Source organism: Diabrotica undecimpunctata, chromosome 2, assembly GCF_040954645.1.
Source record: "Diabrotica undecimpunctata isolate CICGRU chromosome 2, icDiaUnde3, whole genome shotgun sequence".
Lineage (NCBI taxonomy): Eukaryota > Metazoa > Arthropoda > Insecta > Coleoptera > Chrysomelidae > Diabrotica > Diabrotica undecimpunctata.
Window position 1 is genome coordinate 177133592 of NC_092804.1, and position 19948 is coordinate 177153539.

At 36.4% G+C, this 19948-nt stretch overlaps 2 protein-coding genes across 2 annotated transcripts in view; one reads left to right on the forward strand and one right to left on the reverse strand.

The window, feature by feature from the left end:
• tow (target of wingless repressor) overlaps nt 1-19948 on the forward strand; it is a 552940-nt gene that overhangs the window by 511417 nt on the left and 21575 nt on the right. The window contains exons 3-4 of the mRNA XM_072524100.1: nt 13108-13240; nt 15617-15674. Of these exons, the coding sequence (XP_072380201.1) occupies nt 13108-13240; nt 15617-15674 (191 nt within the window). The remainder of the gene's footprint in view (nt 1-13107; nt 13241-15616; nt 15675-19948) is intronic.
• Nucleotides 1824-11208, reverse strand: LOC140435280 (ER lumen protein-retaining receptor erd-2.2-like). The gene is made up of 3 exons (XM_072524101.1): nt 10963-11208; nt 6622-6878; nt 1824-2331 (listed from the first exon to the last, which is right to left on the reverse strand). Exons 1-3 carry the CDS (start codon nt 11048-11050, stop codon nt 1897-1899), a joined length of 780 nt encoding a protein of 259 aa, XP_072380202.1. The 5' UTR covers nt 11051-11208; the 3' UTR covers nt 1824-1896.

The following is a 19948-nucleotide window of genomic DNA, read 5'->3' on the forward strand; positions in this document are numbered from 1 at the left end:
GTTGATCCAAGAATATATCAGCCGATTTGGAGTGCCTTTGGAGATCCATAGTGACCAAGGCAGGAACTTCGAAAGCGATCTATTCCAAGGAATATGTGATAGACTAGGCATGAAGAAAACAAGAACTACAGCATATCATCCGCAATCTGATGGTATGGTAGAACGGATGAATAGGACAGTTGGCAAATATTTGACAAAGATGGTGTCCGATCATCAGCGAGACTGGGACCAATACCTTCCGTTCTTCACAATGGCCTACAGATCTGCTGTTAACGAATCAACAGGCCAGACACCAGCGAAAGTCCTATTCGGACGCGAAATGCGACTACCTTGTGATCTAGAGTTTGGGTGTCGACCTGGAGAAGATGTAGCAGGTGAAGATTATGTGATCGAATTACGAAGAAGAATGGACGATGTACATGAGTTGGTCCGTTCCCACCTTCAGATCGCTAGCGACCGAATGAAGAAACGGTACGATACACAAGCCGAAAAGGGTTGCTTTAAGAAGAACGACAAAGTATGGCTGTATAATCCCAAGAAGCGAAAAGGTTGTTCTCCCAAATTGCAGCAGTTTTGGGAAGGTCCATACCTCATTATGGAGAAGATCAACGATGTCATCTACCGAATAAGCAAGATTCCGAAGGGAAAGCCGATGATAGTACACCATAACCGGCTGGCGTCTTTCGAAGGTGACCACGACGTAGATGAAGAAGTGGAAGTAAACCAAGTCCACGATGTGTCTGACCTCACGTTTGAGGAATTCATGGGTGCCTATGGAGGTACCGGTAAAGCAAGACATGGTGTTACCACTGAAGAAAAGCAAGATCTACTAGCGCTCCCCGATGACTACTCGCTGGCCCTCACCATCCCGGCCAGTCTCAAAGACGCACCAGGGTTGGCATCCGTCTTTCGAAGGAAGTTTGGTCGAGTTGCAGAACTTCAATGCCAGGTGCCAGCTCCCGGTAAAACCTTGAAACTCCAAGATGCATCACGTTACCTTTTCTACCTGGTAACAAAAGACACTGCCCGTGACCAACCTACCTACCGAGATGTATGGGAAGCCTTACTTCAATTGAGAGAGCACGTACTAGAGTCCGACGTGGAAAAGTTAGCCATGCCAAAGTTGGAGTGCCGCCAATTAGATTGGAGGGTTATCCGAAATATGGTGGAGGAGATCTTCAAAGACACCGAAGTCCAGGTGTTAGTCTGTTGCAATCCGCATAGTTACTGGTGCGGAGAGAAAACCGTCCCTTGTCATTTTTATACAACTGGAAGTTGTAAAAGAGGGTCCAGTTGCCGATACCAGCATACAGTTCCGGTTCCAGTCCCGACAAGGTTCCAGGAGGAACCATCTTTTAAGAGGGGGGCAATGTTACGATAAAAATCCTGGCCTAAAAATAACCGTATTATATTATGACTAATGCTGTTCTGTTTTAGAATATACGAGACCTTTCGAATAGCTGGCATAAACTCCAAGTAATAAAAAAACTGGTTCCATTCGAATCTTCCGGAATTAGGCCTGTCCATTCGAGGCGAAACCAGGTCAATTGAGGTCAAAATCCATGGGATTCTAGAGCAGCTGTTTTCGTATAAATATGGAGGAACTTTTATTTTGAAGACAGTTAATAAAGAAGATTCGCGCTCGTGGTATTATTGTTACGCTCGCCTACTAATAAATTATTGTATATGTAGTGATAAATAAACTTATATAAATGATCGTGCCTTTTAATAAATTAAAGTAGGAACAATATAATAAATTAGTAAAGACATTATAAATTAAAGACATAACAATTAATAAATTCACAACAATATATATTCGAAAAAATAAAAATTCTGTAATTATTGTAAACATTCATTAAATAGGTACTTAAATATTATATTCTTCTGCGTTAGTAATCACATTGTTTGCTTTTCACAGCCCACTTTTACTCCAAAGTCGTTCTTTTGTTGAAATTTTTTATCCGGCCATTGACTAACATCCAAATCATCCTCCTTTTCATTTATAAGTAAGGCCGTGTCCGAAAAATCATCAACAAACTCGCTGGTCAAAGATAATATCTGTTCGGATCCACCGTCATAGCTGCTGTACATTTGAACGCCCGAATGGAGCATGATCATTATGGAAACAGTGTAAACGCCCAAGTAAATAAAGGAAGTTATATCCGTAGTTTCGTTGAAACCCAGTCTGGAATATTTGGCTATCCAATCTTGGAAACCCATGGCAAACAGGTAAATGGCCATTGAGTTTGAGATTCTTTTGGTTTTTAATATTAAGTACATCTGGGGGATCACTGCTACGCCTTTGAGGAACTGGCTAAAGGTGTATAGCAACTAAAACAGAAAGATAATTTGATACTATTAAAATAAATGTTGCTGCTGCTACAATTTTCCATTAAAAGTGATTATATGAGCCGTTGAAAACCAGAGTGGTCTAAGTCAAGAATTTCATGTTTCGCGTTTTCTCGGTATATAATTCTGTTTAACAGTGTTCTATTTTGCTACAAAATTTGAAAAATATTAGTGCATCCGTTCACTCACAGATGACACTACTGTAATATATGTCAAATGCTATGAAGGTTGCCGTTTTAAGGCAAAATGGTCTAAGTCTGACTTGGACCATTCTGCCAGAAATTCTGTCACGAATTTTTTATAAGTGTCACGTTTGCTTGTAGTAAAATGAGTTCTAGTGAATCTGTAAATGAACCGTTTAGTGCTAGTGATAGCGAGTACGAGCCAGAAAACAATGACGATTCAACAGAATCTGATTCTGATAGAGGTAAGTTTATTTTGTTATTTCCTTTCATAACCTCAAATGTGTGAATAGCAGTATTTTATTTGCACGTTTGTTTCAGTTGACGAAAGTTCGAAGTTAAAATTGGGATCAACTATCAAGCACGTCGGCAGAAAACGAAATAGAGAGCCAAGTAAACACATCAAGAATGTTCGAAAAGAAAAAAGAAACTGTGGGGAACAATATGTGTCTACATCTAATAAGGTGGTAAAAGCGAAAGAGTTTCATAACAGGGAGTGTAGGTGCAAGGGCAAATGTATTCAAAAAATTTCTCAGGAAGAAAGGAAAGCTATCTTTACAAATTTCTGGAACATAGCTAATTTTTCAGCACAAAATGCTTTTCTAGTTGGTATTGTAAAATTGTCTAAACCAGCCACTCACCGTCCAAGAAATGGTACAAGGCAGAAAAAAGCAGTATCCTACACTTATGTCCTAAATACCCCGAAAGAGTCTCATAAAGTGTGCACTAAAGTGTACTTTTTGGAAACCTTTGCAATAAGTAATGGTAGGTTAATGCGTGCATTAAAAAAGGGGGAGATATCATTTCCTGGTGAAGATTTACGGGGCAAACACGCACCTAGCAATAAAACTCCTGAAGGAAATATACAGTTAGTACGCGATCACATAAACAGCTTTCCTTCTTATGAATCTCATTATACACGAGCTCATAATCCTAATAGAAAGTTTTTAGATCCAGAGCTCAATGTACGTACAATGTATACCCTGTACAAAGAGAAATGTGTAGAAGATCCTGTGTCAGAAAGTTTATACAGACAAATTTTCCATCGTGATTTTAATCTTCACTTTCACGTACCATTAAAAGATACATGTGTTAAGTGTGACAAATACAAAAATCAGGTGACCCAGGAAAAGGACGAGAATACGAAGAAAGTGCTTCAATCACAACACGAGCTGCATTTACGGCGCAGTGAAAAGGCCAGAGCTGCTTTGAAAGACGCTAAAATTACAAGCATACGTGAAAAAGGGAGAGTGTGTGCATTCACGTTTGATTTAGAAAAGGCCTTACCGTTTCCAACTTTGACTTGCTCTGTAGCCTACTATAAAAGAAACATGTATGTGTACAATTTGGGTATTCACGAGTTTAGCGACGAAGACAAGGTGTTCCTGTATGCCTGGGATGAAACTATAGCCTCTCGAGGAGCACAAGAAATAGGATCTTGTATTCGAAAGCATGTTCTAGAAAATGCAAAGGACGCAAGACACATCATTGCATTTAGTGATGCCTGTGGGGGGCAGAATAGGAACTTTAAACAGTGTTTGTTTTGGTTGAAACTCATTGCAGATTCCGATAATTTGGAAATGGTAGACCATAAGTTTATGGTATCCGGACATTCCTTTCTCCCGAATGATCGTGATTTTGGTGTAATCGAACAATACGCAAAGAAAAAAGTGAAGTATGTGCCGGACGACTGGTACAGTGTGTTTGAGAAGTGTCGCACAAAGAAACCGTATCGTGTTTGCAAGATGAACGGAAATAATTTTGTATCGTCACAAAACCTGGAAGCAGCTGTTACCAGAAGAAAGAAAAATGAAGATAACGCGCCAGTATCGTGGCTTAAAATTCAATGGCTACAATTTAGAAAGAGTGATCCCTATAAAATATTTTATAAAGAAACATTAGATGAGGAGTTTCCTTTTGATGTCATAAACTTGCAACCTGTACGAAAAGGACGTATCGCTAATTTTCAAAATATTGAATTTTCAAAACTGTATGAAGCTCCAATACCAGTTACGATTAAGAAAAAAAAAGGATATGGAAGATCTTTTGGCGTTTATACCGCCCATTCATCACGACTTTTTCAAAAATTTATCCGTAAATGGAAACAACACTGCAGAAGTAGGTCCACTGGAAGATATTTTGGTGGCGAATGGAGACGACGATGTTTTTTATGAATAAAAATTTAATTTGTAATAATATAATACACAAAAATACACGATCGTTTGTAAGTCTAACTTTTTTGCTTTACTCCAAAATAATGAACCTATTGAAAGCCAGAGTGGTCTAAGTCAAAATATTAACAAAAAATATAAAAATTTCGACTGCTGGCTGATTGTTCCGCTGGAATTATTTAAGTTTAAGCTTTTTTTATTGAAAATCATTCTGATCAAAGTCAGTTTTTATGTTCCCATTTAACGCCAACATGTTAACTTTAAGTCGTTGTTTCTCGAATTTCAACATTTCTGACTTAGACCACTCTGACCACTTGAGTACCATTCTCTGAAGATGCCAACTGAATGGCAGTGGCTTTTGTCTGAGATTATTGTTGAATCTGGGAGAATACATAGCATACCAATTATAAAGTTCCTCCTATCTCGTCATTCATCCATTCTTCTTTTCTCCTTGCAGAAGTCTTTGGTATTTCTTTACAAGGTTCCAGTAGACAATGTTTTAGTCGATCCCAGTACTCGTCAATATCATTGGTGTTTGTGTTCAATTTGCTGCAGTTCACATGCAGTTCATGTTGGAGGCGTTCTTTTACGTTAAGATTCTTTAAGTTTTCTTCACTTATTGTACGCAAAAGAGATACCCCTAGGAATATATTCAAAACAATCAAAAATATCTACCAAATCAACACAATAAAAGTAAAAATAGAAGAAGAACTAACTGACCCTATTAAAGCTGGCAATTTGATAAGACAGAAAGATTTCTTGAGTCCTCTATTTTTCAACATGATCATGGATGAAATAAAAAATAGTAAGAACTAAAAGAGGATACCAAATGGAAGAAAAACAATTTAAAATAATCTGCTATGCAGATGACGCAATACTACTCACTTAAAGTAAAGATCATTTACAAAACAAAGTCTGCTGCACCATTTTAATATAACCGCCAAAAAATTTAACATGTTAATTTCCCCAAAAAAGTCAAAATGCATGGCTATAAGAGCAAATTTACAAAGATGTAAATTGGAAGGTCAGATAATAGAACAAGTGTCTACTGTCAACAAATCAACAATACCAACAACTATCTAGCTACGGAAAGCTCAAAACAGAAGTGAAAGGTCATTTGAATGGAGCAAATAGAGCCACAAGTTGCCTAAATGAAACAATATGGAGAAATGAAATTATGAGGAAAGTAATGAAAGGCTACACAACAGTTATCAGGCCAATAATGACATACGCGGCAGAAACACGACCTGATACAGAGAGGACAAAAAGAATGTTAGAAGCTGCAGAGATAAAAAATTGATGGTAGGACACTATGGGACAAAGGTAAAAGTGCCAATATACGACGTAGATGCAAGGTGGAAAACATTAAGGACTGGGCAAGAAATAAAAGAGTATAATAGAACGAACATATAAGTCAAATCACAACAAATAGAGTAGTAAAGACAGCCAAATACAGTTCCCAATAGGAAGAAGATCAGTAAAAGTCCACGAAAACGATGGAATGACTTATTTCTAGATAAAAAAAGAAGAAGTATTCGTTGATGCCGACTTTCTTTGAACGACTGAATATTAAACACACCTTTAACTTGATATTTTAAGATCAACAAAAATCAAAAACCAAAATCTATCTTGGAGGGTAGGTTGTCCATTAATGTTTTAATACATAATTCATTTTCGTTCTTTTTTTGGTTTACTGTAAACCCTGTATGGCATCCGAGGCCTATAAATTTTTTTAAAAGTATGAGATTTTTGAAAACTAGCAAGAATCGCTAAACTTATAAACTATAACCTCTATCCGTAAAAGATTGAGCTTGTAAATTCTTTTAAACTGTCGACTATACTCAATATTTTAAATTATCAAATAAATGAGGAAGACCAGTAAAATAGCTCCAAATCAATCTTAAATTAAAGTAACTTACATCCACTGCAAGTAAAGACTTGCTGGCCAGTATCGACGTAACTATTGCTGGTAAAATGACAAATTCGGACCAGAACGTATCATCTTCTCGGTTAACAGTCCTCAATGTAAATAAAAAAAGAAGAGTTCCGCAGGTAAACGCTATATGCGAAAATTGAAGCCAGTAGTAAATTGGTTCGTAATGCCCCAGTTGAATGACATACCAGCTCTTGGCTACTATTGACACTAGGAACAGCAGCTGGGTCTTAGCTGAAACACCTAGAATAAAAGTGCATTTGTAATGACTGAATAAATTATGGCATACATGTCTACACCTGGACAATTATTTTTTATTTTATATATATTTATGTCCCTATTTCCCTAGTGAGTTGAATTATTAGCAGAAAAATTTAACCTTTTAAGCTTGCGGAGCTGATGCAGTATCTCAATTGCTGTTAAAAAGGCTTGTTTCTTTTATATGGTCACCTTTAACATATTTAATAAGTTTATCATTTTGTAATGGGGTTTTCCTAATTATCTAAAGATAGGTTAAGTGTTTCATTGTATAAAAAGGTAATATGAATCATGTCAATAACTACCTTCATACTAAAGCCAATACATAGGGAACAAATATCAATAGTCAGTGTAATCAAAAAAAAGTAAAATCCTATCAAGAATCGAACAAGCAAGGAAAACATTCATGAGCATGAAAACTTTTTTACAAGATCAGACCTTAGTCTACAGCTTAGAATCCGAATGATCAGATGTTACGTTTTTTCTGTCTTACTGTATGGCTGTGAAAGTTGGACAATGGACTCTGAAATAGAAAAAAGAATAGATGCTTTTGAGATGTATATATACAGACTAAATGGAGAAGAAATACCTGCGGAATGGACACAAGCATACATCACATCCATACATAAGAAAGGAAACAGGAAAAAGTGTGAAAACTATAGAGGAATTAGTATAATATCGTCGGTAGGCAGACTTTACGGGAAAATTATTAAGGAAAAACTAGAAACTGAAATAATAGGAAAAATTGGAGAAGACCAAGCAGGGTTCACAGTAGGAAAATCATGCCTAGATCATACGTACACATTAGAACAACTGATAGAGAAGAAAATGGCAAAAGGTAGACCGGTCCATCTGGCCTTTGTTGATCTAAAGAAAGCATATGACTCAATACCTAGAGTCAAATTATGGGAAGCAATGAATGATCTCGGAATCCGACAAACACTAATAAAAGCAGTTAAAGCACTATACAAAGAAAACAAAGTAGCTATTAAATGTGGAAATAAAGCCTACAATCCATTTAAGACGACAAAAGGACTTCTACAAGGCTGTGCTACGTCCCCTACTCTGTTTAAAATATTCTTGGAAAAGACACTCAAACCATGGAGGAGAAAGTGCGAAGGAATGGGCATACCAGTAAGAGACGAATACCTATACACCTTAAGTTTTGCCGACGATCAAGTAGTCATCGCACAAGATGAAGAAGATCTCAGCTTTATGCTCAGAAAACTAGAAGAAGAATATAAAAACATTGGAATGGAAATAAACTTAGAGAAAACCGAATACCTAACAACAGAAAACAAGGATATGAGAAACCTAGAGATAGACGAGGGAAGACAAATAAATGGAACAGATAAATTCAAGTATTTAGGAACCATAATATCGAACCAGGGAACAACAGAAGAAGATATAAACAACAGACTGAGACAAACAAGAAACTGTATAAGACAACTAAACTCAGTGTTGTGGGATAAGAACATTACGATAAAGACAAAAAAGAGAATATATAATACCCTGACAAGAAGTATCCTGACATATGGATCCGAAAACTGGACAATAAACAAGAGAAATAGAGGTAGAATAAGAGCAGTAGAAATGGAGTTCCTGAGGAGAAGCTGTAGACTTACAAAAAGAGACAGAATTGAAAACGCAGAGATTAAGCGGAGAATGGGAGTGCAATCAGACATAATCGACTATATAGAGGAGAAGAGACTATCCTGGTACGGCCACGTCAGAAGAGCGGACAGAGGACGCTGAATAAACAAAATCACAGAATGGAGCCCGATTGGAAGAAGAAAGAGAGGAAGACCCCGAAGGTCATTCAGAGATGAAATCGACGAGGCTATGGAGAAAAGAACCCTGCGAGATGGAGACTGGAATGACAGGGAAAATTGGAGAAAACGGTTGAGTGAAGGAAGACAGTGAAAACTGTGGAAATCCTTAGTAGTAGTATATACAGACGAATGTTGAGGATTCCATGGGTAAAAAGAGTTACTAATGTTGACGTACTTCGTCGCATGTGTAAACAAAAAGAATTACTAAGAATAATCAAAGAGAGGAAAATGCAATACTTGGGTCATGTGTTGAGAGGCGAAAGATATGAATTAGTAGAAAAGTACAGGGCAAAAGATCAGTAGGAAGACGCCAGAACTCGTGGCTGAAAGACCTGAGGAGATGGTTCGACCGCTCATCCGCAGAGATCTTTCGTGCAGCTGTTTCCAAAACTTCAATTGCCATTTAGATCGCCAAACTTCGAAAGGAGACGGCGCAATGAGAAGAAGAAAATACTAAAGTAGATAGGATATGAGAATTTAAGATCAAAGTTGGTAGACAGCTGGATGGTTGGGTTTGTGGCGTTGGGGCCGAAGGAGTACCCTTAATGGATGTAGGGAGTACAAGAAGTATAAGTGTAGAAGAAAGCCTCCCCTGTCGTCAGAGGGGTCTTTTAGGGGTGAAAATTGTGAGAAGTAGAAAAATACGTGTTCATTAAAATGAATAAAGAATTTCCAATCACTTTGATGGCAGATTTGGATGACTAGGTGGCGTTGTGGCCTCTGTAGATGTACAAAAAAGCCTCCCCTAACATTAGAGAGGAGAGAGTGTTCGTTAAAATGAAAAAGATGGTAAAAAGCTACCAAAAAGCTAGGACGTAACGTATATATTTGGTAAGAAACTATGGTAACAGAATATGCCTAGGTGACGTTGGGGCCTCTGTAGATGTACAATAAAGCCTCCCCTGCATCACAGGGGTAAGAGTGTTAGTTAAAATGGAATAGAAGAAGATAGCGGTGAAAAGTGGGTTAAAAAACTACCAGTAGGGAGTTATGTAGATATTTGATAACAAAATATGGCTAGATGGCGTTGGGGCCTCTGTAGATCTACAAGAAAGCCTCCCCTTACATCAGAGATATGAGAGTGTTCGTTAAAATGGAAAAGAAGAAGATGGTGGTGAAAATATGAGTAAAAAGCTACCAGTAGGGCGTTATGTATATATTTGGTAACAAAATATGATAAATGGAGAAATTAGACAATGTAGATACGTCGTACATATTGTTTATTAGCAATAAAAAAAGCAACGATTACATTTTTAAGTATTAAATAAGATTTCATTTTATTCATATAAAGAAACGAATGTTTTGCAATTTACCACTAACCGGATACGCCTATATTCCAAATGTAATACGTTAATGCATTATGCAATAAGAACCAGAACGTTGAGCACTAAATAGCAACACCTGCCTAATGAAATAAAATAAAAAAAATGCAGAAAAGCGAAGATTCTCATCAATCTTCAGCTGGGTCAGCCTTGTTCCAGCAAGGTGTTTCTGAACAGGAGTTAATTAAATTAACTGGTCACTTAAATGCTAGCTCTCTAAAACCATATCTGTCGCTGGATTCTAGTCACCACCAGAAGTGGATCGAAAATCTCAGAATAACAAATGAAGCTGGACCTTCGAGTTCCCAAATGCCACAGGTCAATAATACATAAAATCATGCTTTGGTAGAAAAGAATGGACAAACTACTATAACTTATAATAATTGTATATTTAATCCTGTTATCAAATAAATAAAGATTATGTTTAGTTGATATATGGTGCATTAATTGTCTTGTGAAATAGTCTTGTCGAATATCATTCGAGAGAAAATTATTTACCGGCAAAATTTTCTTCTGGTTTTATTCAACTGGACTCGACTGACGTCTCGTGATTTAACTGTCAAAATTTAATTCGCGAAAATTGCCAGACAACAAACTTTTCTACCAATCGAAAATATTGCTGGCAAAATTTTCTCTCTTATGATATTATATATGAATATAATAATGACATATATGTGATCTTTTATTTAAAAATAAAATTCACCATTACTTCCTTCTTAACCCGCCTATGATGCGCTTAATCACTATCTAATATCAAGGTCCGCGTTCCGCGAAATGAACAACAAAATGTTGCTTAACTCATAACCTCAATTTTCTGCTGACATTAGCTTAACTTATAATAAACATATGGTCTCAAGTAACAAATTGATTTTACAGCATTCAAAGGATACTAAAATAATAAAGTTAGTAACTTACCTAGCGATCCTTTATTAAAATATAAACTAAAGAACAAAAACGACAGTGCGAACGTATGGATACCTTCGCCTACAGCAACAAAATCCATGTTTATTTTTAAAATCGACTATAAATAAATGAAAATATACAAAAGGTACTATTTTTCATACCACAACACTTTACATTGTTCTTTTTGTTAGAGTTTTTTTGCAACGCAACTGTTAATTGTTGAAGTCTATGTACTATGGAGTAAATTGGAAATCCCATCAAGATCAAACAAACGTCAGTCAAGCCCCCGCCATTTCAGCAACAAAATGGTGGCCAATGGCGTAACTAACGTAAGGCAATAGAAATAATTTTCTTTTTCGTAGATCTGTTGTGTGCAGTATGAGACAAACGTTTTGTTGTTCCTTTTTATATTTCGTTAATAACGTTAAATTTTAAAGCAGTCAGATCACTTGTTCTTCGGTGGTTTGTTAATCTTCTTCTTAGATGTCATGTACTTTTACTTTTTCTCGATTTAATACTTCTGTAGAGTTTCGTCTGCTATTTGTGTTGCAATTTAAGATTTGTTTAACATTTTTTTTTGTATTTTATAAAAGCATTTATAATATTATACCATACATAAACATAATTAGACCGTGAGAATAGGATTTTTATGTCGATGCTTATCTAAAGACTGATTTAGCGTAGGGTCATTTGAATAATCCACTTTACATCGATGTAATACATGCTGAAATCAATATGATCCTCAAGCCAGGAAAAGAGCCCAATGAATTAACATCTTATCGACCCATCAGCCTACTACCAACCTTAAGCAATGTTTTTGAAAGATTGCTACTACAAAGGATATACGCCGATCATGAATGCCTAACATTACTATCAAAACATCAGTTTGGTTTTCGGGAAAATTACCCCTCTATCCAACAAATCCATCTAATAATAAATGAAATATCAAATAGTCTTGAAGAAAAACGCTATATTTCTAGACCACTCACAAGCGTTTGACAAAAATAGCACTATCCACTATTTCCTTCTACTTAAATTCTACATATCAAATAGATATTTCTCTGTAAAATTCAAAGACCAACAATTCAACCTCTGCTCTATCAACTTCGGAGTCCCGCATTGTAGTATTTTAGGGCAGCTGCATTTCTCACTCTACGCAGTCGACATACCAGAGAAAAATAATACTACAATCGCTTCCTTTGCTGACGACTTAGCAATACTAGCTGTAAATGAAGATCCCATGCAAGCCTCACAAAACCTGCAACATCATCTGAACATACTCAGTGATTGGTATACGAAATGGAGAACAAAAGTAAATAAAAACAAAATCAACTCAAATAACATCTACCAACCGTTACAACATATGACTACTTGTAAAAATGGAAAATGTAAGAATACCAACAGTAACAGACGCTAGATACCTTGGCCTACATCTTAACCAACGTCTCACTTGGAAGAAACATATCCAGACCAAAAGAAGACAGCTCGACTTAAAATTCCGGCAAATGTACTGGCTCTTGGACGTAAATTAAAATTTACCACCCAAAACAATATTCTTCTATACAAAGCCATACTCAAACCTAACTGGTTCTACGGACTACACCTATGTGCCAAAGTCGCTAAATATCATCCAAAGATTCCAGTCTAAAGTGCTAAGATCGATAGTGGATGCACCATGGTACGTAAGTAATCAAACACTTCACTACGACAAAGATTCCTTTCATCAGAGAAGAAATCCATCGAGCCACGGAGTCACAAAATGGACGTAACATTCACCATGACAATGAGCTAGTAAGGGAATTATTCAATAACAGTCCAGCCATAAGAAGACTAGATAGAACCTGGTCCCAAGACCTACTTCAAAACTAAACCAAACTAGACTAAGGTGAGACATTATTTGATGTCTCTTCTTCACGCCCAAAGCCTGTAACACATTTACTTAATACTCTGTAATGATGTAGATTCTACATAAACATAAGTAAAAAAACATCGATGTACAAATTAGAATACATCTCTACTCCGTCTAGTGTAAACTACTTAACATTAAAAAGAATCTGCTCTTATATAATGCCTCCTCAATCATTACTAAACATCCTTTTATTTTATTTTATGATTTTTTAACTTGCCTATATCTAAATTTCGTGTTTTTTGTTACAGTTAGCGCAGAAAAGGCAGAATCAGAAGAAGAGGAAGGTATAGAACCGGAAACAGAGAGTTCAGATGATATAGAAGACTGTGAAAAGAGAACAATAAAATTTAAGCCTTTTGGAGGTCCACTTTTAGCTCAAACGTAAGTATTTTTCACTGTTAATATATAACGAGTTTCAGCAAGAGCTTTGCTACGGCTTTGATGAATGGAGACGCCAGATATATAACAATAAACGGCGAAAGAGCACAATTCGTCACCTTTCCGTATATGAATTGATATCGATAGACTGTTATAATGTTATTTTTGTCTTCAGACAGTCGGGAAGATACAAACTCATACACTGAAAGCCAGCGAATGTGTCCCACTATTTTCACTTCTATAGTGTAAGCTGCAAGAAGCTCCACCTATTTTGGTGGCCTTAAACGAAAACGACTATCGTTGTCTGTCTTTTTAAGCTGTACGAAATGTGTCAATTTGACGAAACAAATCATGTACTTAGTAATTTTGATCGATTTGGCAGTTGTTACAGTATTACCAACTCCTAAATACCCCTAAGAAATAGATTAATTCTTGTGTCGTGAACTTTTACGATATTTTGAAGTACATTGATACTAGCTTGGTTTCCAGGGCACAAAAGCTACCAATACAATGAGGAGGCTGATAAACTGGACCGAGAAGGCGTTTTTGCGCCGTTAACTGGCCTGGAGCCCTACTTTGGAGTTAGGAACACACAGTAGCAGCAGCCGTTATTAAATGTGTGCAAGAAATGTGTTTGGAATGGTGAAGAAATGGACTAGGACGAAGACAGTCTGAAGAGTTCGTTAAGCAACATTCACAGACAACTCACTGGCCCACTATCGAAACACTGTCATGGTAATAGAAGGGATGCTGTCTGGACACTTTAGGCTCAATAAGCATTTGAGTAGTATGGGCTTGTCAGGAGAGGATACTTGTTGGTTCTGGCTAGAAGAAGAGGAAACCGCTCTGCAGGTCTTTTGTCTCCATCCATCCAATGGCACTACAGCCCAAATCAGGCCTTGGCCTCCTTCAACAGGCTTCTCCAATCATCTCGATTTACCGCTGTTCTTTTCCATAAACGCGTTCTAAGGCAATTCCTGGCATCCTCATCGACTTCGTTTTCCCATCTCTTTTTAGGTCTTCCAACAGGTTTTTTTCCCTGCATTCTTGCATTTAATAATTTTCTGGGGATTCTATTCTCATGCATGCGGACCACGTGCCCTGCCCACCGTAATCTCTGCAGTTTAGTGTGTTGTGCTAGAGTTGGTTCGCTATATTGCTCGTATATTTCTCTATTTTACTTAATTCGCCGGTTGTTGTTTTCACTTATTGAGCCCAGGATCCTACGTAATATTTTTCTTTCAAACACATCTAATGCATTGGCAGATTTCTGTGTCACCACCCATGTTTCACAACCGTAACTTACTATGGGCCTGATTATTGTTTTATAGACACGGAGTTTTGTTTTCCGGTGTGGCCCATCGCGAAATAGGCTTTATTTGCCAGCATAAGCCTTCTATTTATTTCCGGTTCTTCTTCATTGCTTGCGACCAGATCCATTCCTAGGTATGTGAATCTATTTACATGCTCTATATCGTCAATAAAGTGTTGTTGCACCGGTCTATTTGATCTGGTTTGTATGAGTAGTTTTGTTTTATTTGTATTTATTGCTAGCCCTACTGCTTCTGCACTCTGTTTTAACTCAACGTAGGTTTCTTCCGCTGCATTCACTGTTCTGCTCATTATGTTTATAGCATGTGCGTATGCTGCTAATTGGGTAGACTTGTTTGTAAGTATGTTATTTCCGCTCACCGTCAACCGTCTAAATACATATTTAAGAACAAGACTAAAGAGCGTTGGAGCTAGTCCGTCGCCTTGTTTCAGTCCTTGCGTTATCGTAACCGCATCAGTGATCTGTCCCTGAATACATACCTGTGCTTCTGTTTCTGTCATTGTCATTTGCACTAGTCGTATTAATTTTGATGGTATGCCAAATTCTTCCAATATATTAGGTAGAATTGTTCTATCTATTGAATCATAGGCTTGTTTAAAATCTACAAAGAGATTATAAACGTCCATGTCATATTCCCATGCTTTGGCTAGTATTTGGTTAACTGAGGCCTTTTGTCTCCTTTTGTTAAATTTGATTATTTAGACTTATGGGAGCTTATTCTAAAGCCTTCTGAATTTTGTCACAATAACCACAGATTGTTGCATTCTATTTCTGCCTCTGTAATTAAATTTGTCAAGGTGACCAGATCATCCACATAGCCCAGGACATAAATGAACCCATCCTATCAATTTTATTTTAGTAATTCCATTTAACACTTTTGTGGTTTTCAGTAGGGTGTAATTATTGGTGTTGTCATCTGATAACTCTCGAAGGTTGACAGTAATTAATTTTAACCAATACAAATAAATTCAAAAATTTGCTCAAAAATGATCTAACAACGCTCAGTGCTTCAAATTAGTTGTTAATGGCTATTTTTGTTTGTCTAGGGAAATTTCTACAAGTCAACAAGACTTTTTCAAGATGCTGGATGATAAAATTCAAAACGTAAGTAATAACTTTTTTATACGATTACTAATTTATACGATTATTGATATATTTTAATCAGATACTTTACCTTACTTTCAAGACACATTATATTGTAACACATCAAACGGTGGACAGTGGTTGAAGCACACAAAATAAACGAGGACACGTTGCTCAGAATCGGAAAACATGTAACCTTGGTGTCCTTGTGGAAACAATACAAATAAACATCATAAATAATTTGCCAAAAAGGGCGCAACTTTGTCTTTTTTTTGAGTGACAAAGAAAACTCAAAACCAGAAAACTCAAAAACCAAAATAATTAAACAAACAAATGACAATCACACCTACCTTGTATATTGGCTTAGCAAACCTGTTAGTAATTATTTATAAGTGATTCTAGAAAAAAGAGGATTGTTAGCGAAATCAAAAATACAATGTTAGAAACATTGTATTTTTGATGAACAAGTTGATGTAAGTAAAACATTATGATTTAAACTGAAAGAGTATTGAAGAAGTAAGCAGTTTAAGTCAAAGACTGGATTTGCTGTAAACTAACGACTCACTCAGAATAATTATCGTAAGGTCCATTTAAATAGTCCAACCCTATCTAAAATGCCACCACATCGCCTCCAGTTCAAGCCAAACCATATTTTTGATTGAAAAAGCTATTTGGGAAGTGGTCTTTATCGCTAAAATATATTTGTGACCATCAGAACTAGAGCTCCAAAAAAAGCTTCATCGTTTTTAGTTTTCTGTTAAGCTAACTTTAGCTGTGACAATCAACAAAGCTCAAGACAAACAGAACAAGCTCAAGTTATACATTGTTGTACATTGGAATTTATTTCTTCTTCTTCTAGTTCCATGGCCGTTATCGATCGTTGGATATCATGTTGGCTAGGATGTTCTTCTTCTACCAGGACCACGATTACCTTGGATTTTTCCCTGAATGATCAGATGTAAAAGATCATATTTTTCAGGGTGTCTCATAATGTGACCGAAGTATTCCAGCTTGCGTTACTTTATTATATTGACCAGTTGTGTTGTTTGGTTCAGCCGTCTAAGGACCTCCTCATTTCTAACTCTGTCGACCCAGCTTATTTTCAGTAGTCGTCTGTATACCCACATCTCAAAGGATGTCAAGCGTCTAAGGATAGCCTCAGTTAAAGTCCACGCTTCCACTCCATACAGCAGGACAGGAAAGATGTAGCAAGATGTCATTCGAACTCTAAGGTCAATGCTAAGATCGTGACTGCAAAGTACGTTTCTCATTTTTACAAAGGCAGCTCGGGCTTGTTCTATTCGGCTTTTAATTTCTGCGGTTGGATCCCAGCTCTCATTGATATTACTGCCGAGATACACGAGTTTCTCTACTCTGTCCAGTGTGACATCTCCGACTTTTATACCGTCAATCTGTATATAATTTTGTTTGCTAACTATCATATATTTAGTTTTCTTAACGTTGAGTTTTAATCCATACTGATCACAAGTCTGTTTTATTTTGTTCTAGATTTTGAAGGTCTTCTCCGCAATTAGCAAGCACTAAGGTATCGTCGGCATATCTAATATTGTTGACGGTTACTCCATTCACAATAATACCTTCAGTTGTCTTCATTAAGGCTTCCTTAAATATTTCCTCCGAATATAAGTTAAAAAGTAAAGACGACAATATACAGCCTTGTCTCACTCCTCTTTTTATATTTATTTCATCCGATAGTTCTTGTTCAACCTTTATTCTTGCCACTTGATGCCAGTACAGATTTGTAATTATTCGTAGATCTTTATCGTCAAATCAAGCTGTTTCCAATATTTCTAGCATTTTGTTATGTCGGACTTTATCAAAAGCCTTTTCAAAATAGATTGCACAAATGTACACATTTTAATTTATATCTCTGCATCTCTGAACTAGCACCTGTATACTAAACAAGGCTTCTCTTGTATCCAAGCCACTCCTAAACCCAAATTGAGTATTGCTAATTCTGTCCTCTAACAGCGTGTAAATTCTGCTGTGTATTACTCGCAGGAAGATCTTCAAAACGTGACTCATCAGACTTATTGTCCGATAATCACCACATGTCTTTGGACGATGTTTCTTAGGTATTGTGACAAATGTCGACTTTAACCAATCAGTTGGTAATATCCCAGTGTCATAAATTCTATTAAAGAGATTACACAGAGCTTTAATTCCATTTTCTCCCAAAAACTTTAGTATTTCAGCACTTACTTCATCGGGGCCAAGTGCTTTTCCATTTTTGCCGTTTGTATTGAACGTGTAACCTCACTTTCTGTTATAGATGGATCTGATATAGCAATCGGTGTATAGTGTTCTACTCTCTCATCTTCAAATAATTCAGAAATGTAGTTTTCCCATTCTTTTAACTGTTCATTGATGTCTAATATTCTGTGTCCGTTTCTGTCTTCTAAACTTTGGGATACTTGTTTCCGTTTGTTTCCAGCGACCTCTTTTAATTTCTTGTGCAGATGAAATGTATCGTGTTTCTTTTCACATGTGTTTTCGCATATCTTATCTTCTGCCTGATTATTGCGTGGATCGTCTTGTATTCGTTTTTATCCTTATTTCTGACTTCTCTTCTTTGATCCATAAGTCTCAGTATTTCTTCTGTCATCCACCCTTGTTTTTTTCTTGCTTTTAGCGCACTCAATTTTGTTTCTTGAACAGTCTTTAAGATGTCTTTAATTCTCGTCCAGTTTTCCTCAGTACTTTCCTCTTTGCTTGATGTTAACTTTATTTTTAGTTCTAATATACTAGTTATTTCTTGTTTTACAGTATCATTTAACATCTTTTCTCTATCAATAGTAACTGTTTGCTTATTCGTCCTTGCAACTCTTTTTAATCTCAGTCTTATTTTTCCTACTAAAATATTGTGATCTGTTGGTACATCTACGCCTGGATATGTTTTTACTGCTAATACTGAATTTCTGTATCTCTTATTTATACATATGACGTCTATTTGGTTACGAACAACTCGTTCAGGTGTATCTGCTGGTGATTTCCAGGTGTAAAGACGACGTTTTGGAAGTTTGAAAATTGTGTTTGTTTTACCAATTACCAAATGCGGAGAAAAGCAATTACCAATTGCTTTTCTCCGCAAAAAGATGCCAACATATCTCCTCTTTCATTTCGTATTCCCAGACCATATTTTCCTATGATATCTTCCTGTTCACCTTCACCAATCTTTGCATTTATTTGCCAAATCCGTTTTTTGAGCACGGGAAACTATATGTCACGTTCTCGTGAGTTGTTTTTACTTCCGCGAATTTTGTTTAACAAACAAGTCTAATTAATACAAGTAAACATTTTTGATTATTGTATTTTTTGTCTGTTGCATCTATACCATGTACTTGAAATAAATATGTACTTACACTAGGATCCAGTACTAGGCCATTATAAAAACGTCAAGCTTCTTTTTGTAAACAGAATCAGTATTGAGTAGCAACTTATCTAAATTGAACGAAAAGTGTAATTTTAAATACGGCCCTGAGTGTTGCGACATCCTCTTTCGCTTCTAATTTTCCGTTGTCCCCGAAAACGTACGTCGGGTATTACAATTCAGGAAGCGAATACAAAGGGCTTAGAAAAAGGCCTTAGGAAATCCCTTCTAAGGGATTGGCAGATATAGAGAGCTAGAAATCGAAAAATAAAGATTGTGGAAATCCTTTTTATATTTACAGATGGTGATACATTGATGGTGTGTTATGCTAATGAAGGCATACAATTTTAGTCGGTTCTTTTTGGTCTTACATTGTGTGTAATGCTTCGCTCGCAAGTTCACATAAAAAGGAAAAATGGCAGTAGATAAGAGAAAGTCTGATGTAAAATGCGACTAGGCAATATAAAGAATCTAGAATAATTTTTGTAATGTACATTACTTTTAATAATTTGTTCCATTTGTTAAGTTTAACACCTTAGACAACATTAAGACATTTGACGCAAAATTCTCAGATTTTGTATAATAGTAATAAATTGACAAAAATATATATACATATGGTCTGTTCTTTGATTTATCCTGGGCTTTCGACTGTTTACCACCAGAATTTCTAGGCTTCAGAAAACCTGAAAGCAGTTGGTATCGGAGATACAGTAAATTCGTGGATAATTTCATTTCAGATCGTCAATTTTATGGTGTGATAAATACTATATCCTCTGATATTTTTCACAATAATCTAGGAAGTCCTCAAGGAGGAATAAGATCTCTGCTACTTTTTCTTTTGTATGTGAATGTCTTCCTGGTATATGTTAGAGGCCAGAAACACCTATTTCTATATATGCCGATA

Coding starts and splice junctions, on each gene's coding strand:
- LOC140435280 (XM_072524101.1), bottom strand. CDS start 11,050: ATGGATTTTGTTGCTGTAGGCGAAGGTATCCATACGTTCGCACTGTCG. Junction 6,879..10,962: donor TTTTAATAAAGGATCGCTAG/GTAAGTTACTAA, acceptor CTTTTATTCTAG/GTGTTTCAGCTAAGACCCAG. Junction 2,332..6,621: donor AGTCTTTACTTGCAGTGGAT/GTAAGTTACTTT, acceptor TTTCTGTTTTAG/TTGCTATACACCTTTAGCCA.